Below are 26902 nucleotides of genomic sequence, written 5' to 3' on the forward strand. Positions count from 1 at the left end.
TCGTGGAGACTGTGTGAGTCACATCCAGGGGATGTGTGGCTAGCGGTGCATAAACAAAATGATTTAACTCTTAAAGGGACACTATAGGCATCAAAACAACTTTGGCTTAATGAAGCAGTTTTGGTGTATAGACCATGCCCCTGCAATCTCACTGCTCAATTCTCTGCCATTTACTAGTTAAATCCCTTTTGTTTATGTTTATTCTGCCCTAGCCACACCTCTCCTGGCTGTGACTGACACAGCCTGCATAAAAAAAAGTTACATTTTTAATCAGATGTTAACTTAACTTTAGAAGTTTTTATTTCCTGCTCTGTAAATTAAACTTTAATCACACACACAGGAGGTGCCTGCATCATCTAGAAGGCTATTAACCGTGCAGAAGATACATTCTAATTGTAAACATTAGCTCTCTCATGATTCATAGAGAATTAGTGGTCTGTACCTCCAAACACCAGCACACAATATACAAGCAACACTACAGAAAGACCATACATACACAAATACAAAAAACAGCCCCTGCACACAACACTACATACAGCCCAAATATATACACACACCATAGACTGCAGCCAAAACACACACACAATTACTAAAAGCAACACATTTTTACACATTTAACATCCCAGACAACACACACACACACAAAACCCCAGAAGGAAACCACATAATACAACTGGCAGCTAATATAACATACACACACTACTATAAACAACCTACACTCACAACCCCACAGTTCCTGCCACACACACACATGCACAAAATACCACAAACAGTCCACATTTACAAAGAAAACCACATAAGCCAATCCCTTCTGTGGCGAAACCAACCTCGCCACTGGGCCCTGGAGAAGCCTGTTTGCTAGCCTCCTACCTGCTGACTATGGCCCCTGGGTTATTTGGGGCATATTGTACTGTATATTGCTGCTACTGGCCCTTTTAACAGCATCTATGGACATATTGGGACTTTTGGGACTACTGTCCCTTTAAGACTGTGATACATATTCTAGTGTACTGCCTGTAATATTATATGTGTATTAAGTTTAACCTGGGATATGTATGCAGCATTCATCTGATTGTTCGGTAGAATCACTCCATTTATTATATTGAGTGAAACTACCGAACAACCAGACCACCCAGGAATAAGTGTGCCTCCAATTACAGTTTGCAACAATGTTGCAAACGGGTAATTGGCAATCCGTGTAATGTATTCTTTGTCCTCTGGGTGGCCACCATTCGGGAAACAAACACGTGGCGGCGGCCATCTTAAACTACCGAACAGCGGTGTTTTGCCGTCGAGTGTCTGGAACTAAAATCGGACACTTGACTAGGCAAACACCGCTGAGACCTCCATACTTCCAGAAATTCGTATGGAAACTACCGAATGACCCGCCGTTCGGTAGAAAGAACCCCATAAACAAGGGAATTCATTCAAACCCTCTCCAGGCTCTATAACACAGGCAATTCGCCTGTTTTCATTCCCTTGTTTGTGACCGACCGCAGGGCCAAAATGCATGGAACTGTTTTCGGATACTTTACCCATGCGGTCGGTCAAATCTTTGGAACCCCATATCTCACGAACCATTCATCCGAATTACTTGAATTTTGGATATGTTGTCCCCCTGAATAAGGGCTATCCAGCGATGCTGGATTTAAAGGTGTACCCCCGGGTTTTGGGGTACATCCAGAACTTGGCTGAAAAAGTGTACCGGATAATTGAGTTTAATGTTATCTGAGGGGAGGGGATGTGTGGGCTGAACCATGTATGTGATTGGTTATTTTATGCCTCCCCCTGGGTGTGGCCTGTATGTGGATTAGTGTAATAAAAGCCAGGCTGGATGAGCCAGTCCAGAGTTCCTGTTTTACCCTCAAAGTGATGTGTCGTCTCATTATTGGGGGAAGGATTTATTGTATGCTGTTCCAGTTGACTGCTAGGAGTACAAGCCTATTCGTATGGTTCCTATTCAATGGTCTACAGCATTCATACGCTTGGGAGAATTTAAAGGTTTCTCGGATTCGGTGATTATGGTGTCTGCCAGAGTGCTTGGAGTCCTCAGGAAGCACTAGGAGCATCCATTAACGGAGGTACCAAGTCGGGGTGCCAGGCGATCCGTTACACCTTCAAACACAGAATAACACAAACAAGAAAGCATACACAACACTGCACACAGTCCATATATATATACTTACACAACATCACAGACAGTCCACACACATTTGCCACCTCCCAAAGCATCCGCCGCACCCATACATAACACTAGCAGAATTCCTCCACAAGCATAATCATTACTTATAAGAGAACCCCACACACAAAAAGCACACAGCTTGCAGAAGTTCTATATGTGTTGAAATATATCATATTTGTGCTGGGGGAAAATGAAAGAGTTTGCAATGGCTGCAGACACAAAATCTGCAGGTTTTACAACCATTTTTTTTAATTTATTTTTTTACATTCCCCCAAAGAAAGCATACAGAACAATATATACATGCAGATTTTCTTTAGGGGTATGTATACTAAACTGTAAAAAAAGAAATAAAAAATCAATGAAGCATCTCTTTAAAAATTAGGGATGGCACCCTATTTACAATGGCACAGAGCTATCAAAACGGCTTCATTAAACACTGGCACTACCAGTCAGCACTATGGTGACATAAATACAAATAGATAAAGTGACTAGGCACAGATACCAAAGACATGCACAAACAACATGTCTCCGCAACTATGCTCTCATGATATCTACCAGCTGACACTTGCAAAGCCGGTTGTTACCCCCTTTTTGCCCTCCCACTCACATGTCATCCCTAATCCCCTGCTCTACTCTCTCTTCACTTTCCCCCCTTTCCTATTCGCAACCTAATCAAAAAAGGACAACATCAATAGGGAATTGAGTGTGACATCAATCACCTATATAGTCCACAAATGGAAATCTATAATATTGGTACAAATAAGAAAATCCCTATGTAAACCTGTGGTTGCTTCCTGATTACATTAAAGGAACACTATAGTCACCTAAATTACTTTAGCTAAATAAAGCAGTTTTAGTGTATAGATCATTCCCCTGCAATTTCACTGCTCAATTCACTGTCATTTAGGAGTTAAATCACGTTGTTTCTGTTTATGCAGCCCGAGCCACACCTCCCCTGGCTATGATTGACAGAGCCTGCATGAAAAAAAACCTGGTTTCACTTTCAAACAAATGTAATTTACCTTAAATAATTGTATCTCAATCTCTAAATTGAACTTTAATCACATACAGGAGGCTCTTGCAGGGTCTAGCAAGCTATTAACATAGCAGGGAATAAGACAATCTTAATTAAACAGAACTTGCAATAAAGAAGTGTTTATGGAAGACTGTGCAAGTCACATGCAGGGAAGTGTGACTAGGGTTCATAAACAAAGGGATTTAACTCCTAAATGGCAGAGGATTGAGCAGTGAGGCTGCAGGGGCATGTTCTATACACCAAAACTGCTTCATTAAGCTAAAGTTGTTCAGGTGACTATAGTGTCCCTTTAAACTCTTCTTTCTGTATGTACACAATATATTTGAAAATTATTGATGACCCACGTACTATTAATAGCACCGACATACACTTGATGTCACATTGATAAATATCGTCAATTGGACATGTACACGATGAGCTGTTTATCAACTGTTTGTGACTTTTTTGCTATGCTCAATCGATATGTCTTTTGTTATCCACTGTACTGATTGCCAATCTAAATAAAGAATTTAAAAGAAAGCTTTGTTAAGCTAAAGTTGTTTTGGTGATTAGCATGTCCCTTTAACCCCTTAAGGACCAAACTTCTGGAATAAAAGGGAATCATGACATGTCACACACGTCATGTGTCCTTAAGGGGTTAAGATCCCCAGTAATTATTACAGATTTGAAAATAGATATCTATATTCTGGGGCATGTGTACAGTCAGATGTTGTTCTAATCGGTGTCCATTGATGTTTGGCTGTTGTCACATGTTGGGATGAGATCAGTTTCTGATTCCCAAAGCTGCAGAAGTCGCCTTATAATGGGCTGTAGGTATAATGCATGTTTAGGAAGATCATGGATTTTTCTCTTTAGGTCTTCATTGCGCTCAGCTAATTCCTTAAAAGCAGAGCGCAGTTCTTTTATTTCTCCTGCCGCACAAACGATAACTTCAAACAGGGACCTTCCATACTCAATTATGCTTGTTTTCTTATTGAAAAGGTGAACCACATAACCCCCTGTGTGCATCGCAACTAGCTTTCCAAAGGCATTAAATACTGGGGAGCCAGAGGATCCTGAGTAAAAACATGTATTGTATGTTACTAAGTTTGGGTCTCTGATTTCCGGAAATGTGTGTTTTGTTGCTAAATGTAGAAACTGACTATTTCTCGAGCCATAACTGATCACCGAACACAAATCAATCATTTTGAACTGGTTTTCAGGGTGCCCAATAATACTGACAGCTCCATTTGCAGGAGGTAACTCTAAATACTCTAACAAACCACGAGGGGGTGTTTCACCAGGAAGATTGCCTAATTGTAAAATGGAATAATCCAGCTCTATGTTAGATGTGATTTCATTAATAACGGGGTAGCATATTTGTTTATCTGCATCACTCTCGTAATTAAATATAATGTGGGAATTCTGAATAGAATCAGTATCTTTCAGAATATCTCTTACCACATGATTGCAGGTGATGACCAAAGACTCAGTCAGTAAGAAGCAGGTCCCTGTAATTGTATCAGAGTCCTTGTACATGATCAATCCCACTGAATCTAGGTGCTGGGTGAGTAATCGATGGGTGCTAGCCAGGGTAATTGGCTTTGATGTGATATAATTGGAGAAATTCTCCTTTACAATTTCCCAGGACTTTTTTTTCTTATAACATTGCTTAAAGTTGTTAGTAAACTCTTCATACCGTGACTGGGACTGAGGTAACGGGGTGTAAGAAATCATATTCTCCTGTGACTCCTGATCGTCTATCACTGAGTGATGCTCCCCGGGAGGCTTACAATGCTCCCCGGGAGGAAAAACTATAGTGTATGTGTATTGTTTGTAATTATCTTTTAAACAGGACAATTGCATGTGATTTTCATATTCCTCCTCTCCTTTCCCACCTTTAAGAATGAATCCACTATCAGAGCCGATCTTAAACCTCCCATCAGCCAGAATGGCGCCCTTTATTGTCTGGTTCTTATATCCAAAGACACCCAGCTTCTTGTCACCTGGGCAGTACAAGTCATGGTGTAATATGGTCCTTACAGCACCCCCTTCTGTTTGGCCTTTGTTAGCCACACGAAATAGAATCCCATCTGATGCTTCTGTGTAATTGGGGAATTTAGGAAGTTTGATCTTCCTTTGACAAAGCTCAAACTGTTCCCCTTCAGGCAGAGCACCAAGTGGTACGTGTGGATTTACCATTGCGTCCAGTTTCGAAGCATGGATTCGGAGATACCATAAAGCGTTGTATTTCTTCAGAAATTTTTTTGAAACCTTTAAACCATCAATTAGTGGGTCAGATTCTTGTTTGCTGATGATTTGACCTCCTCGGATATTCCTGTTCGCCCATTTAAAGCTGAAGACAGGTTTACTTGGATCTCCAGACTCTTTTTTTAGATTTGAGACATTATCCGGTTTCTGCAAATAAGAGGAAAACAACCTATTACTGATACCATTGGTCTGTGTATATTGTACTTTGCTTTTCCCAAATTGTACAGCACTGCAAAATTTATTTGCACTTTATGAATGCCTTTAATAATCATCATCATATTTAGCCTAATAATTATGCTAATAGTTAGCTTTTTAATTATAGCATAGTTAGCATTCTAATGATATAGTTGTAGCGGAATGCAGTAAGCCTGTCCTGTAATATGCCTATGTGACTGTGTTCAGTATATCATGCCTATGTTAATTTTCCTATTGTTATAATTCTATGTATTAATCGTATGTTATTCGGTAGTTTCCATCCGTACAATATGCCTATGGAAACTACCGAACTGAGGGACCACCCCAGAGAGAAGTGTGTCGGCAATTAAGGTTCGCATTCTTTCTAACCGCAGGTTAACAAGCTTGTTATGATTGTATCTGGGTGGCCGCCATTCGGTATGCGTACACGTGGCGGCGGCCATCTTACGCATGAAAATCTCAGCGGTGTTTGGTCGTCGAGTGTCTGGAACTCAAATCGGACACTCAAACAACCGAACTGAGACCTCCAGAGCTCCGTAACTACCGAACGGAGAGTCCTAACGAATCCCCATTCGGTAGAAACAAAGTACCGAACGAGGGAACCAATTTCCAGGTGAATTGAAATGCGGATGGCGAATATAATTGTATGTTTTTACTGCCGAACGGAGACCGACCGCAGGGCCCAAACACATGGAACCCTTTTCGGATACCACCTCGTGTGCGGTCGGTCAAACTTCACCCTCCACCTAACTACCGAACCACTGGTCCGATCTGGGTGAATTTTGAATATAATAGTCACCCAGATCAGGGCTACCTAGCGGTACCCTAATATTAATGTTATGTGATGGTTTAGGGGTACATCCATGTTTGGGGTAAAATACTGTATAAGTTAAGGGGATTATGAGTCACTCTGAGGGGAAGAGATGGGTGGGAGGTAACAAGCACTGTATTGGTTACTGTCCTAATTAATGTGAATCCCTCCCTTGCATGGGAGCATGCTTTATAAGGAACCCTGGAATAAACGATTGTCAGTTCTGCTCCTGAAACTGTGTGTCGTCCAGTTATTGGGAGTGCTGTTGGGATATTGCTGTACCTTTTACCTGCTGGAAACTCTGCTTGTGGATTTACTATTGACTTGTTCCTGAGCCTCACTAAGATCGTAAGTGGAGAATAGCTGCGGGAAATCAGCTCTCCGCTACATTGGTTGGCAGGGCTGGGATCCAGACTCACAGAAGAACAAGGATTAATGGAGATTGACCTTTCTACACTAAAGAGATCCACATTGAAAGACCTTCTGGAAGCAAAAGGTGTTTCAGCCAGCAGCAAATCAAAGGCAACACTCATCACTGAAGTGATGGCAGAATACAGAGCAGAGGAGGTTCTGGTCACAGAACAAAGAAATGAAACAGAACAAGAGGAGTTCCAAAGACAAGTACAGTTCAGGCTGGCCTTTTATGGAGAAAATCCACCAACAGAGATTATCTCTAAAACCATGACAGAGGTACAGGAGTTTGTGATGCGCAAAAGGAGACCACAAACGCCAGAAAGAAGTCCAGCGGGAGCTGTGGCACAAGAGGGTAAGCCCAAAATCCCCTATCAAGCGTTTAAAATGTATGTAGAAGCGGAGGAGGATATAGATGCCTTCCTCCAAGATTTTGAAAGACTGTGTACGCTGCATAACATACCAAGGGAAGATTGGGTACCCATATTAGCAGGACGGCTATCAGGGAGGGCAGCTGAAGCCTACCGCACTATACCGGACATTGAGATCAGAAACTATAGCCGTGTAAAAGAGGTTATCCTGGCCCGGTATGCAATGACACCAGAGGCATACCGGAGGCGCTTCAGGGAACTGAAAAGGGCAGAAAAGGACTCGCACGCAGAGTGGGCTTGCCGGCTACAAAGGGCAGCTCTCGGGTGGATACAGGCAAACCAAGCGCGGTCCATGGAGGACTTGTTACAAATGTTGTTATTGGAACAGTTTTATGAGGGGATATCCGCAGAACTGCAGGAATGGGTGAGGGATCGTAACCCCACATCCCTCACCGAAGCTGCTAAAAAGGCAGATGATTTTATGGATGCCCGCAGACAAACCAAGGCAGTGAGTGCCAAACCTGCTATGCGACCGCTGGGAGGAAACTCTTTCTCCACTAACCCTCAGCCCCCACCGAGACAACTCCCTCCACCGGCCCCGGCAGCAGCGCAACCGAGATATCGCACATCTGCTTCTGTGCAATGTCACCGGTGTCAGAAGTGGGGGCACTTCCAGCGAGATTGCCCGCAATCTAGAGACCGCAACACCTGGATCCGACCAGGGCCCCCACCACCACCACCGAGAGCAGCAGCGCACCACTACCAGGACGAGACACCACTTCCCTATGGCTCGGCAGCTCCAGTCACAGCTGTGGAACAGTGGGAAGTGTTGCATGAGGCCAACCCATTGCAGGCACAGGCGGATAACCGGCAGCACCATAGGCAAACCGTATACCTAGAGGGGAAGCCTATGCAGGGGCTCAGAGACTCGGGAGCCACCATCACCTTGGTCCAAAGTCACTTGGTTTCTGACAGGGCCAAAACCAATAAGACTGTGGCTGTCAGGGTTGCAGGGGGAGCCGTGTATCGGCTAGATACAGCCAGGGTACACTTGCATTGGGGTGCGGGGTCAGGAAATGTGGAAGTGGGATTAATGCCGCAATTACCTGCTGAGGTGGTATTGGGGAATGATCTGGGCAAACTCACCTCTGCATTTGAGCCCCAAGCTACTGAGGAAGCACACCCAGTAGTCACCAGGCAACAGGCCCGCACCCAGGGCTACAACGCACTGCCGGAGGTCCAGGTAAGAGATTCCTCCCCTCCCCTAGACTGTATCCCTTGGGCCCCCCTGACGAATTTGCAGCAGAGGTGATCACGGACCCTACCCTACAAGTATATAGAGACAAGGTCACCTCTGACCAACCGGGGGCGGAGGGGGAAAGATTTGTGTGGGACAGACAGTTATTGTACAGAGAGTCGGATAAGCAGGTAGCGGGGTCAGACCCAATTGTTGTAAGACAGCATGTAGTACCTCAGAGGTACCGAACCGAATTACTCCGAATAGCGCACGATATTCCGCTATCCGGGCATTTGGGGGTCAGTCGTACCAGATATCGGCTGACCCAAAGTTTCTTCTGGCCAGGGATTAGCCAGGAGGTACGCAGATATTGCAATACCTGCGATACGTGCCAGAGGGTAGGCAAAAGGGGGGATAGGCGTAAGGCTAAGTTACACCCGCTACCCATAATTGAAGAACCCTTTTATAGGATAGCAGTGGATATCATAGGCCCCCTCCGGAAACCTAGCCCCTCGGGCAAACGGTACATTTTGACAGTAGTGGATTACGCCACTCGCTACCCCGAGGCGGTAGCCCTGACCAACATACATGCTGAGACTGTGGCTGAGGCGCTGATGCAGATTTTCTCCCGGATGGGGTTACCTAGGGAGATCATCTCGGATCAGGGCACTCAGTTCACGGCAGAGGTCACCCAACATCTCTGGAAGTTTTGTAAAGTCAGGCCCATAATTAGTGCCCCCTACCACCCCCAGACTAATGGGCTCTGCGAACGGTTCAATGGCACCTTAAAACAGATGCTCCGAACCTTTGCGGAAACCCACCGAGACTGGGAAAGATTCCTGCCTCACCTACTATTTGCTTACAGGGAGGTGCAGCAGGAATCTACGGGATTTTCCCCATTTGAACTGCTATTCGGGAGGAGGGTAAGGGGGCCCCTAGACTTAATTAGGGAACATTGGGAGGGAGACCATAGCGCCGACGGCACCCCTATTGTACCATATGTGTTGGCCCTCAGAGATCGCCTAGAAGCACTAACAAAGACAGTAAAGGAGAACCTACAGGCGGCTCAGACGCGTCAGCGCACATGGTACGATAGGGGCGCCAGGGACCGTAGCTTCCAGGTCGGGCAGAAAGTTTTAATTTTAAAACCTGTCCGACATGATAAGCTACAGGCCGCCTGGCAAGGCCCTTATAAAGTGGTAGAACAACGATGTGACACCACTTATATAATTGGCCACTGCGCAGGAACTGGAGGGCGACGCATGATCCATGTGAACATGATGAAGCCCTACCAGGAACGTTCAGAGGAGGTGACGGCTATCTGCGCACCCACCTCTGAAGAATGTGACAGCCTACCCCTCCCCGATCTGCTGGGAGACGGACAGCTAGCTGGGGATTTAGGAGAAGTTGTGTTGGGGGATCGGTTGAGCCCACAGGAGTGTATCGAGGTACAACAACTACTGCACGAAAAGCAGGAGACCTTTTCTAATGTACCTGGATACACCCCTCTGGCTACCCACCGAGTGGAAACCCCGGGACAACTCCCCATGCGCCAGACCCCGTACCGCATCCCTGAAGCGGTACGGGAGAATATGCGCAAGGAGATTGAGGAAATGATTCAGCTAGGGGTAATTGAACCCTCGGATAGCGCCTGGGCTTCTCCAGTGGTCCTCGTACCAAAACGGGACGGTACCACCCGTTTTTGCGTGGATTACAGGAGATTGAATGAGAAGACAGTATCCGACGCATACCCGATGCCTAGGATAGATGAGTTACTAGACCGGATGGCCAGAGGTCAATACCTTACCACTATTGATCTGTGTAAAGGGTATTGGCAGATCCCATTGGCACCGGACGCCATCCCTAAGTCCGCCTTTGTCACCCCATTCGGCCTGTACCAATTCAAGGTCATGCCGTTTGGGATGAAAAACGCGCCGGCTACCTTCCAGCGGATGGTGGACCGCCTCCTAGATGGGTTCCAAGACTATACCTGCGCGTATCTCGATGATATTGCCATATTTAGCAATACCTGGCAGGAGCACTTGGCCCATATAGGAGCGGTTCTAGACAGGATCAGGGAAGCTGGTTTGACCTTGAAACCAGCTAAATGTAGCATTGGGATGGCCGAGGTACAGTACCTGGGCCACCGAGTGGGCTGTGGTAAGCAAAAGCCGGAACCAGCCAAAGTAGAGGCGGTAGCACAGTGGCCTACCCCTAAGACTAAAACCCAGGTGTTAGCGTTCCTAGGGACAGCGGGGTACTACAGGAAGTTTGTCCCCAATTACAGTGCCCTGGCCAAACCCCTCACTGACCTGACCCGGAAAAACCTTCCCCGCCAAGTAACCTGGACCCCGGAGTGTGAGCAGGCATTCCAACACCTGAAAAATGCACTTGTTAATACCCCTGTCTTGGCAGCTCCCAATCCAACTAAACGTTTTCTTGTACACACAGACGCTTCTATGTTTGGATTGGGGGCAGTACTGAGCCAAGTCGGGGCCGATGGCGGAGAACATCCCGTGGCTTACATCAGTCGCAAACTCTTACCCCGAGAAGTAAGCTACGCCGCCATCGAGAAGGAATGCCTGGCTGTGGTGTGGGCCTTGAAGAAGTTGCAACCGTATTTATATGGACAGGCTTTTTCCCTGCTCACGGATCACAACCCGTTAGTCTGGCTGAACCGGATGGCTGGGGACAATGCCAGGCTGCTGCGCTGGAGTTTGGCGCTGCAGCCTTTTGACTTTAACATTCAGTACCGCCCGGGTAAGCAAAATGGAAACGCTGACGGGTTGTCACGACAAACTGATCTGGAGAAATGATCCGTGAGCACCCCGGTCATCTCCAAGCCGATCCGTATGGGATCAGACTGTGTATGCCGGCTTGTGGGCAAGGGGGAGCAGTGTAGCGGAATACAGTAAGCCTGTCCTGTAATATGCCTATATGACTGTGTTCAGTATATCATGCCTATGTTAATTTTCCTATTGTAATAGTTCTATGTATTAATCGTATGTTATTCGGTAGTTTCCATCCGTACAATATGCCTATGGAAACTACCGAACTGAGGGACCACCCCAGAGAGAAGTGTGCCGGCAATTAAGGTTCGCAATTCTTTCTAACCGCAGGTTAACAAGCTTGTTATGATTGCATCTGGGTGGCCGCCATTCGGTATGCGTACACGTGGCGGCGGCCATCTTACGCATGAAAATCTCAGCGGTGTTTGGTCGTCGAGTGTCTGGAACTCAAATCGGACACTCAAACAACCGAACACCGCTGAGACCTCCAGAGCTCCGTAACTACCGAACGGAGAGTCCTAACGAATCCCCATTCGGTAGAAACAAAGTACCGAACGAGGGAACCAATATCCAGGTGAATTGAAATGCGGATGGCGAATATAATTGTATGTTTTTACTGCCGAACAGAGACCGACCGCAGGGCCCAAACACATGGAACCCTTTTCGGATACCACCTCGTGTGCGGTCGGTCAAACTTCACCCTCCACCTAACTACCGAACCACTGGTCCGATCTGGGTGAATTTTGAATATAATAGTCACCCAGATCAGGGCTACCTAGCGGTACCCTAATATTCAGGTTATGTGTTGGTTTAGGGGTACATCCATGTTTGGGGTAAAATACTGTATAAATTAAGGGGATTATGAGTCACTCTGAGGGGAGGAGATGTGTGGGAGGTGACAAGTACTGTATTGGTTACTGTCCTAATTGATGTGAATCCCTCCCTTGCATGGGAGCATGCTTTATAAGGAACCCTGGAATAAAAGATTGTCAGTTCTGCTCCTGAAACTGTGTGTCGTCCAGTTATTGGGATTGCTGTTGGGATATTGCTGTACCTTTTACCTGCTGGAAACTCTGCTTGTGGATTTACTATTGACTTGTTCCTGAGCCTCACTGGGATCTTAAGTGGAGAATAGCTGCGGGAAATCAGCTCTCCGCTACATTGGTTGGCAGGGCTGGGATCCAGACTCACAGAGGAACAAGGATTAATGGAGATTGACCTTTCTACACTAAAGAGATCCACATTGAAAGACCTTCTGGAAGCAAAAGGTGTTTCAGCCAGCAGCAAATCAAAGGCAACACTCATCACTGAAGTGATGGCAGAATACAGAGCAGAGGAGGTTCTGGTCACGGAACAAAGAAATGAAACAGAACAAGAGGAGTTCCAAAGACAAGTACAGTTCAGGCTGGCCTTTTATGGAGAAAATCCACCAACAGAGATTATCTCTAAAACCATGACAGAGGTACAGGAGTTTGTGATGCGCAAAAGGAGACCACAAACGCCAGAAAGAAGTCCAGCGGGAGCTGTGGCACAAGAGGGTAAGCCCAAAATCCCCTATCAAGCGTTTAAAATGTATGTAGAAGCGGAGGAGGATATAGATGCCTTCCTCCAAGATTTTGAAAGACTGTGTACGCTGCATAACATACCAAGGGAAGATTGGGTACCCATATTAGCAGGACGGCTATCAGGGAGGGCAGCTGAAGCCTACCGCACTATACCGGACATTGAGATCAGAAACTATAGCCGTGTAAAAGAGGTTATCCTGGCCCGGTATGCAATGACACCAGAGGCATACCGGAGGCGCTTCAGGGAACTGAAAAGGGCAGAAAAGGACTCGCACGCAGAGTGGGCTTGCCGGCTACAAAGGGCAGCTCTCGGGTGGATACAGGCAAACCAAGCGCGGTCCATGGAGGACTTGTTACAAATGTTGTTATTGGAACAGTTTTATGAGGGGATATCCGCAGAACTGCAGGAATGGGTGAGGGATCGTAACCCCACATCCCTCACCGAAGCTGCTAAAAAGGCAGATGATTTTATGGATGCCCGCAGACAAACCAAGGCAGTGAGTGCCAAACCTGCTATGCGACCGCTGGGAGGAAACTCTTTCTCCACTAACCCTCAGCCCCCACCGAGACAACTCCCTCCACCGGCCCCGGCAGCAGCGCAACCGAGATATCGCACATCTGCTTCTGTGCAATGTCACCGGTGTCAGAAGTGGGGGCACTTCCAGCGAGATTGCCCGCAATCTAGAGACCGCAACACCTGGATCCGACCAGGGCCCCCACCACCACCACCGAGAGCAGCAGCGCACCACTACCAGGACGAGACACCACTTCCCTATGGCTCGGCAGCTCCAGTCACAGCTGTGGAACAGTGGGAAGTGTTGCATGAGGCCAACCCATTGCAGGCACAGGCGGATAACCGGCAGCACCATAGGCAAACCGTATACCTAGAGGGGAAGCCTATGCAGGGGCTCAGAGACTCGGGAGCCACCATCACCTTGGTCCAAAGTCACTTGGTTTCTGACAGGGCCAAAACCAATAAGACTGTGGCTGTCAGGGTTGCAGGGGGAGCCGTGTATCGGCTAGATACAGCCAGGGTACACTTGCATTGGGGTGCGGGGTCAGGAAATGTGGAAGTGGGATTAATGCCGCAATTACCTGCTGAGGTGGTATTGGGGAATGATCTGGGCAAACTCACCTCTGCATTTGAGCCCCAAGCTACTGAGGAAGCACACCCAGTAGTCACCAGGCAACAGGCCCGCACCCAGGGCTACAACGCACTGCCGGAGGTCCAGGTAAGAGATTCCTCCCCTCCCCTAGACTGTATCCCTTGGGCCCCCCTGACGAATTTGCAGCAGAGGTGATCACGGACCCTACCCTACAAGTATATAGAGACAAGGTCACCTCTGACCAACCGGGGGCGGAGGGGGAAAGATTTGTGTGGGACAGACCGTTATTGTACAGAGAGTCGGATAAGCAGGTAGCGGGGTCAGACCCAATTGTTGTAAGACAGCATGTAGTACCTCAGAGGTACCGAACTGAATTACTCCGAATAGCGCACGATATTCCGCTATCCGGGCATTTGGGGGTCAGTCGTACCAGATATCGGCTGACCCAAAGTTTCTTCTGGCCAGGGATTAGCCAGGAGGTACGCAGATATTGCAATACCTGCGATACGTGCCAGAGGGTAGGCAAAAGGGGGGATAGGCGTAAGGCTAAGTTACACCCGCTACCCATAATTGAAGAACCCTTTTATAGGATAGCAGTGGATATCATAGGCCCCCTCCGGAAACCTAGCCCCTCGGGCAAACGGTACATTTTGACAGTAGTGGATTACGCCACTCGCTACCCCGAGGCGGTAGCCCTGACCAACATACATGCTGAGACTGTGGCTGAGGCGCTGATGCAGATTTTCTCCCGGATGGGGTTACCTAGGGAGATCATCTCGGATCAGGGCACTCAGTTCACGGCAGAGGTCACCCAACATCTCTGGAAGTTTTGTAAAGTCAGGCCCATAATTAGTGCCCCCTACCACCCCCAGACTAATGGGCTCTGCGAACGGTTCAATGGCACCTTAAAACAGATGCTCCGAACCTTTGCGGAAACCCACCGAGACTGGGAAAGATTCCTGCCTCACCTACTATTTGCTTACAGGGAGGTGCAGCAGGAATCTACGGGATTTTCCCCATTTGAACTGCTATTCGGGAGGAGGGTAAGGGGGCCCCTAGACTTAATTAGGGAACATTGGGAGGGAGACCATAGCGCCGACGGCACCCCTATTGTACCATATGTGTTGGCCCTCAGAGATCGCCTAGAAGCACTAACAAAGACAGTAAAGGAGAACCTACAGGCGGCTCAGACGCGTCAGCGCACATGGTACGATAGGGGCGCCAGGGACCGTAGCTTCCAGGTCGGGCAGAAAGTTTTAATTTTAAAACCTGTCCGACATGATAAGCTACAGGCCGCCTGGCAAGGCCCTTATAAAGTGGTAGAACAACGATGTGACACCACTTATATAATTGGCCACTGCGCAGGAACTGGAGGGCGACGCATGATCCATGTGAACATGATGAAGCCCTACCAGGAACGTTCAGAGGAGGTGACGGCTATCTGCGCACCCACCTCTGAAGAATGTGACAGCCTACCCCTCCCCGATCTGCTGGGAGACGGACAGCTAGCTGGGGATTTAGGAGAAGTTGTGTTGGGGGATCGGTTGAGCCCACAGGAGTGTATCGAGGTACAACAACTACTGCACGAAAAGCAGGAGACCTTTTCTAATGTACCTGGATACACCCCTCTGGCTACCCACCGAGTGGAAACCCCGGGACAACTCCCCATGCGCCAGACCCCGTACCGCATCCCTGAAGCGGTACGGGAGAATATGCGCAAGGAGATTGAGGAAATGATTCAGCTAGGGGTAATTGAACCCTCGGATAGCGCCTGGGCTTCTCCAGTGGTCCTCGTACCAAAACGGGACGGTACCACCCGTTTTTGCGTGGATTACAGGAGATTGAATGAGAAGACAGTATCCGACGCATACCCGATGCCTAGGATAGATGAGTTACTAGACCGGATGGCCAGAGGTCAATACCTTACCACTATTGATCTGTGTAAAGGGTATTGGCAGATCCCATTGGCACCGGACGCCATCCCTAAGTCCGCCTTTGTCACCCCATTCGGCCTGTACCAATTCAAGGTCATGCCGTTTGGGATGAAAAACGCGCCGGCTACCTTCCAGCGGATGGTGGACCGCCTCCTAGATGGGTTCCAAGACTATACCTGCGCGTATCTCGATGATATTGCCATATTTAGCAATACCTGGCAGGAGCACTTGGCCCATATAGGAGCGGTTCTAGACAGGATCAGGGAAGCTGGTTTGACCTTGAAACCAGCTAAATGTAGCATTGGGATGGCCGAGGTACAGTACCTGGGCCACCGAGTGGGCTGTGGTAAGCAAAAGCCGGAACCAGCCAAAGTAGAGGCGGTAGCACAGTGGCCTACCCCTAAGACTAAAACCCAGGTGTTAGCGTTCCTAGGGACAGCGGGGTACTACAGGAAGTTTGTCCCCAATTACAGTGCCCTGGCCAAACCCCTCACTGACCTGACCCGGAAAAACCTTCCCCGCCAAGTAACCTGGACCCCGGAGTGTGAGCAGGCATTCCAACACCTGAAAAATGCACTTGTTAATACCCCTGTCTTGGCAGCTCCCAATCCAACTAAACGTTTTCTTGTACACACAGACGCTTCTATGTTTGGATTGGGGGCAGTACTGAGCCAAGTCGGGGCCGATGGCGGAGAACATCCCGTGGCTTACATCAGTCGCAAACTCTTACCCCGAGAAGTAAGCTACGCCGCCATCGAGAAGGAATGCCTGGCTGTGGTGTGGGCCTTGAAGAAGTTGCAACCGTATTTATATGGACAGGCTTTTTCCCTGCTCACGGATCACAACCCGTTAGTCTGGCTGAACCGGATGGCTGGGGACAATGCCAGGCTGCTGCGCTGGAGTTTGGCGCTGCAGCCTTTTGACTTTAACATTCAGTACCGCCCGGGTAAGCAAAATGGAAACGCTGACGGGTTGTCACGACAAACTGATCTGGAGAAATGATCCGTGAGCACCCCGGTCATCTCCAAGCCGATCCGTATGGGATCAGACTGTGTATGCCGGCTTGTGGGCAAGGGGGAGCAGTGTAGCGGAATACAGTAAGCCTGTCCTGTAATATGCCTATATGACTGTGTTCAGTATATCATGCCTATGTTAATTTTCCTATTGTAATAGTTCTATGTATTAATCGTATGTTATTCGGTAGTTTCCATCCGTACAATATGCCTATGGAAACTACCGAACTGAGGGACCACCCCAGAGAGAAGTGTGCCGGCAATTAAGGTTCGCAATTCTTTCTAACCGCAGGTTAACAAGCTTGTTATGATTGCATCTGGGTGGCCGCCATTCGGTATGCGTACACGTGGCGGCGGCCATCTTACGCATGAAAATCTCAGCGGTGTTTGGTCGTCGAGTGTCTGGAACTCAAATCGGACACTCAAACAACCGAACACCGCTGAGACCTCCAGAGCTCCGTAACTACCGAACGGAGAGTCCTAACGAATCCCCATTCGGTAGAAACAAAGTACCGAACGAGGGAACCAATATCCAGGTGAATTGAAATGCGGATGGCGAATATAATTGTATGTTTTTACTGCCGAACAGAGACCGACCGCAGGGCCCAAACACATGGAACCCTTTTCGGATACCACCTCGTGTGCGGTCGGTCAAACTTCACCCTCCACCTAACTACCGAACCACTGGTCCGATCTGGGTGAATTTTGAATATAATAGTCACCCAGATCAGGGCTACCTAGCGGTACCCTAATATTCAGGTTATGTGTTGGTTTAGGGGTACATCCATGTTTGGGGTAAAATACTGTATAAATTAAGGGGATTATGAGTCACTCTGAGGGGAGGAGATGTGTGGGAGGTGACAAGTACTGTATTGGTTACTGTCCTAATTGATGTGAATCCCTCCCTTGCATGGGAGCATGCTTTATAAGGAACCCTGGAATAAAAGATTGTCAGTTCTGCTCCTGAAACTGTGTGTCGTCCAGTTATTGGGATTGCTGTTGGGATATTGCTGTACCTTTTACCTGCTGGAAACTCTGCTTGTGGATTTACTATTGACTTGTTCCTGAGCCTCACTGGGATCTTAAGTGGAGAATAGCTGCGGGAAATCAGCTCTCCGCTACATTGGTTGGCAGGGCTGGGATCCAGACTCACAGAGGAACAAGGATTAATGGAGATTGACCTTTCTACACTAAAGAGATCCACATTGAAAGACCTTCTGGAAGCAAAAGGTGTTTCAGCCAGCAGCAAATCAAAGGCAACACTCATCACTGAAGTGATGGCAGAATACAGAGCAGAGGAGGTTCTGGTCACGGAACAAAGAAATGAAACAGAACAAGAGGAGTTCCAAAGACAAGTACAGTTCAGGCTGGCCTTTTATGGAGAAAATCCACCAACAGAGATTATCTCTAAAACCATGACAGAGGTACAGGAGTTTGTGATGCGCAAAAGGAGACCACAAACGCCAGAAAGAAGTCCAGCGGGAGCTGTGGCACAAGAGGGTAAGCCCAAAATCCCCTATCAAGCGTTTAAAATGTATGTAGAAGCGGAGGAGGATATAGATGCCTTCCTCCAAGATTTTGAAAGACTGTGTACGCTGCATAACATACCAAGGGAAGATTGGGTACCCATATTAGCAGGACGGCTATCAGGGAGGGCAGCTGAAGCCTACCGCACTATACCGGACATTGAGATCAGAAACTATAGCCGTGTAAAAGAGGTTATCCTGGCCCGGTATGCAATGACACCAGAGGCATACCGGAGGCGCTTCAGGGAACTGAAAAGGGCAGAAAAGGACTCGCACGCAGAGTGGGCTTGCCGGCTACAAAGGGCAGCTCTCGGGTGGATACAGGCAAACCAAGCGCGGTCCATGGAGGACTTGTTACAAATGTTGTTATTGGAACAGTTTTATGAGGGGATATCCGCAGAACTGCAGGAATGGGTGAGGGATCGTAACCCCACATCCCTCACCGAAGCTGCTAAAAAGGCAGATGATTTTATGGATGCCCGCAGACAAACCAAGGCAGTGAGTGCCAAACCTGCTATGCGACCGCTGGGAGGAAACTCTTTCTCCACTAACCCTCAGCCCCCACCGAGACAACTCCCTCCACCGGCCCCGGCAGCAGCGCAACCGAGATATCGCACATCTGCTTCTGTGCAATGTCACCGGTGTCAGAAGTGGGGGCACTTCCAGCGAGATTGCCCGCAATCTAGAGACCGCAACACCTGGATCCGACCAGGGCCCCCACCACCACCACCGAGAGCAGCAGCGCACCACTACCAGGACGAGACACCACTTCCCTATGGCTCGGCAGCTCCAGTCACAGCTGTGGAACAGTGGGAAGTGTTGCATGAGGCCAACCCATTGCAGGCACAGGCGGATAACCGGCAGCACCATAGGCAAACCGTATACCTAGAGGGGAAGCCTATGCAGGGGCTCAGAGACTCGGGAGCCACCATCACCTTGGTCCAAAGTCACTTGGTTTCTGACAGGGCCAAAACCAATAAGACTGTGGCTGTCAGGGTTGCAGGGGGAGCCGTGTATCGGCTAGATACAGCCAGGGTACACTTGCATTGGGGTGCGGGGTCAGGAAATGTGGAAGTGGGATTAATGCCGCAATTACCTGCTGAGGTGGTATTGGGGAATGATCTGGGCAAACTCACCTCTGCATTTGAGCCCCAAGCTACTGAGGAAGCACACCCAGTAGTCACCAGGCAACAGGCCCGCACCCAGGGCTACAACGCACTGCCGGAGGTCCAGGTAAGAGATTCCTCCCCTCCCCTAGACTGTATCCCTTGGGCCCCCCTGACGAATTTGCAGCAGAGGTGATCACGGACCCTACCCTACAAGTATATAGAGACAAGGTCACCTCTGACCAACCGGGGGCGGAGGGGGAAAGATTTGTGTGGGACAGACAGTTATTGTACAGAGAGTCGGATAAGCAGGTAGCGGGGTCAGACCCAATTGTTGTAAGACAGCATGTAGTACCTCAGAGGTACCGAACCGAATTACTCCGAATAACGCACGATATTCCGCTATCCGGGCATTTGGGGGTCAGTCGTACCAGATATCGGCTGACCCAAAGTTTCTTCTGGCCAGGGATTAGCCAGGAGGTACGCAGATATTGCAATACCTGCGATACGTGCCAGAGGGTAGGCAAAAGGGGGGATAGGCGTAAGGCTAAGTTACACCCGCTACCCATAATTGAAGAACCCTTTTATAGGATAGCAGTGGATATCGTAGGCCCCCTCCGGAAACCTAGCCCCTCGGGCAAACGGTACATTTTGACAGTAGTGGATTACGCCACTCGCTACCCCGAGGCGGTAGCCCTGACCAACATACATGCTGAGACTGTGGCTGAGGCGCTGATGCAGATTTTCTCCCGGATGGGGTTACCTAGGGAGATCATCTCGGATCAGGGCACTCAGTTCACGGCAGAGGTCACCCAACATCTCTGGAAGTTTTGTAAAGTCAGGCCCATAATTAGTGCCCCCTACCACCCCCAGACTAATGGGCTCTGCGAACGGTTCAATGGCACCTTAAAACAGATGCTCCGAACCTTTGCGGAAACCCACCGAGACTGGGAAAGATTCCTGCCTCACCTACTATTTGCTTACAGGGAGGTGCAGCAGGAATCTACGGGATTTTCCCCATTTGAACTGCTATTCGGGAGGAGGGTAAGGGGGCCCCTAGACTTAATTAGGGAACATTGGGAGGGAGACCATAGCGCCGACGGCACCCCTATTGTACCATATGTGTTGGCCCTCAGAGATCGCCTAGAAGCACTAACAAAGACGGTAAAGGAGAACCTACAGGCGGCTCAGACGCGTCAGCGCACATGGTACGATAGGGGCGCCAGGGACCGTAGCTTCCAGGTCGGGCAGAAAGTTTTAATTTTAAAACCTGTCCGACATGATAAGCTACAGGCCGCCTGGCAAGGCCCTTATAAAGTGGTAGAACAACGATGTGACACCACTTATATAATTGGCCACTGCGCAGGAACTGGAGGGCGACGCATGATCCATGTGAACATGATGAAGCCCTACCAGGAACGTTCAGAGGAGGTGACGGCTATCTGCGCACCCACCTCTGAAGAATGTGACAGCCTACCCCTCCCCGATCTGCTGGGAGACGGACAGCTAGCTGGGGATTTAGGAGAAGTTGTGTTGGGGGATCGGTTGAGCCCACAGGAGCGTATCGAGGTACAACAACTACTGCACGAAAAGCAGGAGACCTTTTCTAATGTACCTGGATACACCCCTCTGGCTACCCACCGAGTGGAAACCCCGGGACAACTCCCCATGCGCCAGACCCCGTACCGCATCCCTGAAGCGGTACGGGAGAATATGCGCAAGGAGATTGAGGAAATGATTCAGCTAGGGGTAATTGAACCCTCGGATAGCGCCTGGGCTTCTCCAGTGGTCCTCGTACCAAAACGGGACGGTACGACCCATTTTTGCGTGGATTACAGGAGATTGAATGAGAAGACAGTATCCGACGCATACCCGATGCCTAGGATAGATGAGTTACTAGACTCATAATGCATAGCTTGAGGACGTCCAGCGTCAGATAATGGACCAAAGGTCCGTTTCAATCCTGGAAGTCCCTCTAGTGGCTGTGTGACAGATCCCTCTGTCTAAGCACTATCTTGCTGGTTCGTCTATTTCCTATACATTCGTGGAATTACCTGCCCGTACGTCCCCGTTCGTTTGTTTCATATTATACCGAACAAAACTACCGAACGGCCGGCCACCCAGAAGAGAAGTGTGCTGCTGGTTAACCTATTGGCCTCAATTAGAACCTTGTGGTTAACCGCAGACACCTCTTAATTGGAACTGTATGCTGGGTGGTCATCGTTCGTATGTCCACCACGAGGCAGCGCAAATTTTAGACGCACAAATGAACAGTGGTGTTTGACGATGATCTTATGGAACTCAAAACGGACACTTTTTCTCCCGAACACCGCTGAAACCACCGACCTCCCTTCTTGTCATCTGGCATATGAACACCGGTCCATTCGGAACTTTTTATTGCACGAATGGACTTAACCCAGATAGCCATCCCATGGAGTCATTCGTATACCGAAAGAACAGTGTGAAATACTTTGGCTCCATGGTGATTGAACTGTGTGTATTGGATCTGAGCGCCATTCGGTAGTAATGTGCGCTCAGATCTAGGCTATCTGGGGATACGTTATATGTATTGAATGCATTCGGTAGTTTTACAGTTATGGATTTTTATGTGTTTTTATTATACCATGTAAAATGGCGGTTTGCCTCTATCCATGGAGATAATTGAGATAGAGACGGAGGGGTTTACATGTACAAAGGGGAGTGTTTATACCTGAGCCACTGTGATTAGCTACTGTACCTTACTTGTCCCAGTCTTCCATCTGGTCCCCTAGGGGAGTGTCCACCAGGTGGGAGACCTGCATAAATACCGGGCAGGTAGCCCTCAATAAACCAGATTCCTGTTTGACCCTCAAGACGGAGCTTGGTCTCATGTTTGTGGGGATTGCTACTTTGGATTATTCTTTTGCCTGTTCCAGGAGAGAAGGATTTCATATGATTCTCAGTTTGGGAAATTGGAGTGTTCGTGAGCTGCTAGTCCCGTATCAAGGAGAGAGAGTGTGATGAAGTGCCCTTCGCCACTTGGGCCTGGAGTGGACTAATTGCCAGCCTCCTGCCATGTGACTATGGCCCCTGTGCTGATAGCTGTATTTTACCCTGCAGAAAGGTTTAGTCGTGTATTTCTGCCGAGGCGTTCGGGACTTTCAGTATGTGAGTAGTGCTACCCCAGATAGCTATGCCATGGAGCCTATTCGTGTAACGAAAGACTATGAAAAAGACTTTGGCTACATGGCGATTGAACTGTATGTATGTGATCTGAGCACCATTCGGTAATAATGTGTGCTCAGATCTAAGCTATCTGGGGATATGTTGCATGTATATGTCTTATGTAGTAATTGTAACATTGTGCAATTGTATGTATTTTTGTAACCATATGGTTAATGGAGTCTTGCCTCTGTCCTGGGAGATAATTTGATTACTTCTCAATTATCTCCAGGATAGAGAGGAGGTATTGTGATGTCACTGTGGGAGTGTTTTGTTTGTATTGTCTGACCCCACCCTTCCTTGTACTATAGCAATCTATGCAACCTATTGTATGTAAATGAGGCTGTTGGGGGTTTAAATGTAAGTGCTGACTTGCATTAAACAGAACTGCTTGACACTTTCTTGAAGCCTTGGCTCATGCTTGGGGAAGAGAAAACTACACTCTGGGGATTGCTATAATCACACATACTCCCCAGAGGAAGCTCTTGGAAGAGATTGTTTTGTTCCTGGTTCCTGCTCTCTGGATTTAGGAGAGGTTCGCCCACTGAAAGCTGGATCCTGGCCTTGAATCCCGGGTGGGTGAGTGACGGCGAGACCCCGGCGCAGCTGCATCGCTTGAAGTGGGGTCTACAGTGCTGATGGTGTCGGTTGGAGTGCTTGGAGTCCTCAGGAAGCGCTAGGAGCATCGACTGGCGGAGGTACTCGGTCGGAGTGCCAGCGGTCCGTCACAGAGGGTTTTCGTGTAATTGTCCAGTTCGGTGAATTGAAGCGTTTGTGAGTTGCTATTCCCGTATCAAGGTGAATCTCCTATTCGTTATTAACACACGATACCCGGGTTATACCGGAATAGTCTGTCTTGTAGACGGCCACTAGAGGAGGAGTTAACCCTCAGACGTAATTGTAGCGGAGAGCTGATTCCCACAGCTATTCTCCACTTACGATCTTAGTGAGGCTCAGGAACAAGTCAATAGTAAATCCACAAGCAGAGTTTCCAGCAGGTAAAAGGTACAGCAATATCCCCACAGCAATCCCAATAACTGGACGACACACAGTTTCAGGAGTAGAACTGACTCTCGTTTATTCCAGGGTTCCTTATAAAGCATGCTCCCATGCAAGGGAGGGATTCACATTAATTAGGAGAGTAACCAATACAGTGCTTGTTACCTCCCACCCATCTCCTCCCCTCAGAGTGACTCATAATCCCCTTAACTTATACAGTATTTTACCCCAAACATGGATGTACCCCTAAACCAACACATAAGCTAAATATTAGGGTACCGCTAGGTAGCCCTGATCTGGGTGCCTATCATATCCGAAATTCACCCAGATCGGACCAGTGGTTCGGTAGTTAGGTGGAGGGTGAAGTTTGACCGACCGCACACGAGGTGGTATCCGAAAAGGATTCCATGTGTTTGGGCCCTGCGGTCGGTCTCCGTTCGGCAGTTAAATCATACATTTATATTTGCCATCCATACTTCAATTCACCCAGATACTGGTTCCCTCATTCGGTACTTTGTTTCTACCGAATGGGGATTCGTTAGGACTCTCCGTTCGGCAGTTACGGAGCTCTGGAGGTCTCAGCGGTGTTCGGTTGTTTGAGTGTCCGATTTGAGTTCCAGACACTCGACGACCAAACACCGCTGAGATTTTCATGTGTAAGATGGCCACCGCCACGTGTACGCATACCGAATGGCGGCCACCCAGATACCTTCCTAACGAGCTTGTTAACTTGCGGTTTCGGCAGAATGGGAACCTTAATTGCCAATACACTTCTCTCTGGGGTGGTCCCTCAGTTCGGTAGTTTCCATATGTATTTTGTACGGACGGAAACTACCGAATAGCATACGATTATTACATGGAATATAACAAATGGGAAAATAGACACAGGCAGAATATACTGAACACAGTTATACAGGCATTTTACAGGACAGGCTTACTGCATTCCGCTACAGTAATTATTGCAGTTTCATAGAAACTGCAATAATTACATCTGCAGGGTTAAGGGACATGGGACATTGCACCCAGACTACTTCAATGAGCTGAAGTGGTCTGGGTGCCTACAGTGTCCCTTTAAGATAAAAATAGCTGAATTGGAAATAATCTGCAAGTCTGCTATGCATCCAGTTCAGTTACTTTGGCTTTAGATATAAAATTAAGTTTGAAATCATTTTTGATCGTTGACAATTCTCAGTTTAGTGAATAATTGTTAGTTTTGTAGTTAGAATTATTTTTTTCTTAAAAGGTTTCAAACTGTATTTCTGTGTGTCAATTCTCTTACATACTAGGACAGTGATGGCGAACCTTTTGGAGTCCGAGTGCCCAAACCGCAATACATGCCAACTTTTTTTCCCTCAAAGTGCCAACACGGCAATTAAGCCTGAATACTGAGGCTTAAGTTTAGAAAACACAACTTGTACAGTTGTCCGAACTAATTAACAACTTTTGTTTTAAAAGAGGAACACAACAACAACAGAGAGTTCAATGATACAAATATTAAATAATTATGTAAATAGATAAAATGAAGCTTATATTTATTAGTATCTCCAACAAATGCAATACATACACACCGACTGCTGAACACATTCACACACCGACTGCTTAATACACACACACAGTGTGCTGAATACACACAGACTGCTGAATACACACACACAGTCTGCTGAGTACTCACACACAGTCTGCTGAAAACATACCATGCTGAATACACATAGTCTGCTGAATACAGACGCACAGTCTGGGGTCTACATACACATGCATACTGCTGAATACATACACACAGTGTGCTGAATACATATAGACTGCTGAATACACACACACAGTCTGCTGAATACACACACGCAGTCTGCTGAATACACACACGCAATATGCTGAATACATGCACACAGTCTGCTGAATACCCACACATATACAGACTGCTGAATACATACAGACTGCAGAATACATACACACAGTCTGCTGAATACATATACTGCTGAATACACACAGACTACTGAGTACACACAGTCTGCGGAGTACACACACAGAGTCTGCTGAGTACACACAGTCTGCTGAGTACACACACAGAGTCTGCTGAATACACACACACAGTCTGCTGAATACACACACACAGTCTGCTGAATACATACACACAGTCTGCTGAATAGACGCACACAGACTGCTGAATACACACACATACGAACTGCTGAATACATACAGACTGCTGAATACACACACACACATACTGCATTGAGGGGCACAGTGTATGTGTTTGATTGTAAGGGTGTGGAGTGTGTGTGGAGTGCTGTGTCTGAGGGTTGCTGTGTGTGTCTGTCTGAGAGGTGCTGTGTGTGTCTGTCTGAGGGATGCTATGTGTGGGGGTAGGGGTGCTGTGCTGTGGGGGTAGGGGTGCTGTGCGGGGTAGGGGTGCTGTGCTGTGGGGGTAGGGATGCTGTGCTGTGTGGGGTAGAGGTGCTGTGTTTGGGGGGGTATGGGTGCTGTGCTGTGTGGGGGTAGGGGTGCTGTGCTGTGGGGGGTAGGGGTGCTGTGCTGTGGGGGGTTGGGGTGCTGTGCTGTGGGGGGTAGGGGTGCTGTGCTGTGGGGGGTAGGGGTGCTGTGCTGTGGGGGGGGGTGCTGTGCTGTGGTGGGTAAGGGTGCTATGTGTGGTGGGGTAAAGAGACATAAAAAAAAATATATATATATATATATTAAATCTGCATACCCCCCCTTCTTCTTGCCTTTGGTGAAGGAGGGGGGGAAACAGCCAGCCCTAGTGGTCCGGTGGTGGTAAGTATAAGTCTGCAAAGCAACTCTTCTTTCCTCCCGCGTGATGCTGTGTGGAGCGTTGCCACAGTAACGCACGGCAACGCTCCACACAGATTGCTTGCAGGAGGACAGGAGAGCTGCTTCCTAGAGCCCTCTCCCTGCCTCCGGACACAGAAGCAGAGTAGGCACTTGCCTTTTGGGCAGGCAGCCAGCATTCCATCCCTCATGAAAGGGGCATTCAACACGTCCGACACTATCTGGAAAAGAGAGGATCAAGCTGCCAAGAACACTCTGAGTTCACATTGGAACTCCTTAGATTCATTCTTTCCCACAATGACTTCCTCTTCAATGATAAGTTCTTCCACCAGGTGCGGGGCAGTGCGATGGGTATGGCTTGTGCCCCATCATATGCCAATCCCCAACTGGGT

At 48.2% G+C, this 26902-nt stretch overlaps 1 protein-coding gene across 1 annotated transcript in view; it reads right to left on the bottom strand.

Moving 5' to 3' along the window:
- Nucleotides 1-3861: 3861 nt before the first annotated feature.
- Nucleotides 3862-26902, bottom strand: part of LOC134601580 (serine protease FAM111A-like) — a 75755-nt gene continuing 52714 nt past the window's right edge. The window contains exon 3 of the mRNA XM_063446103.1: nt 3862-5615. Within this exon, the coding sequence (XP_063302173.1) occupies nt 3933-5615 (1683 nt within the window). The 3' untranslated portion in view covers nt 3862-3932. The remainder of the gene's footprint in view (nt 5616-26902) is intronic.

Source organism: Pelobates fuscus, chromosome 3 (assembly GCF_036172605.1).
Source record: "Pelobates fuscus isolate aPelFus1 chromosome 3, aPelFus1.pri, whole genome shotgun sequence".
Classification (NCBI taxonomy): Eukaryota; Metazoa; Chordata; class Amphibia; order Anura; family Pelobatidae; genus Pelobates; species Pelobates fuscus.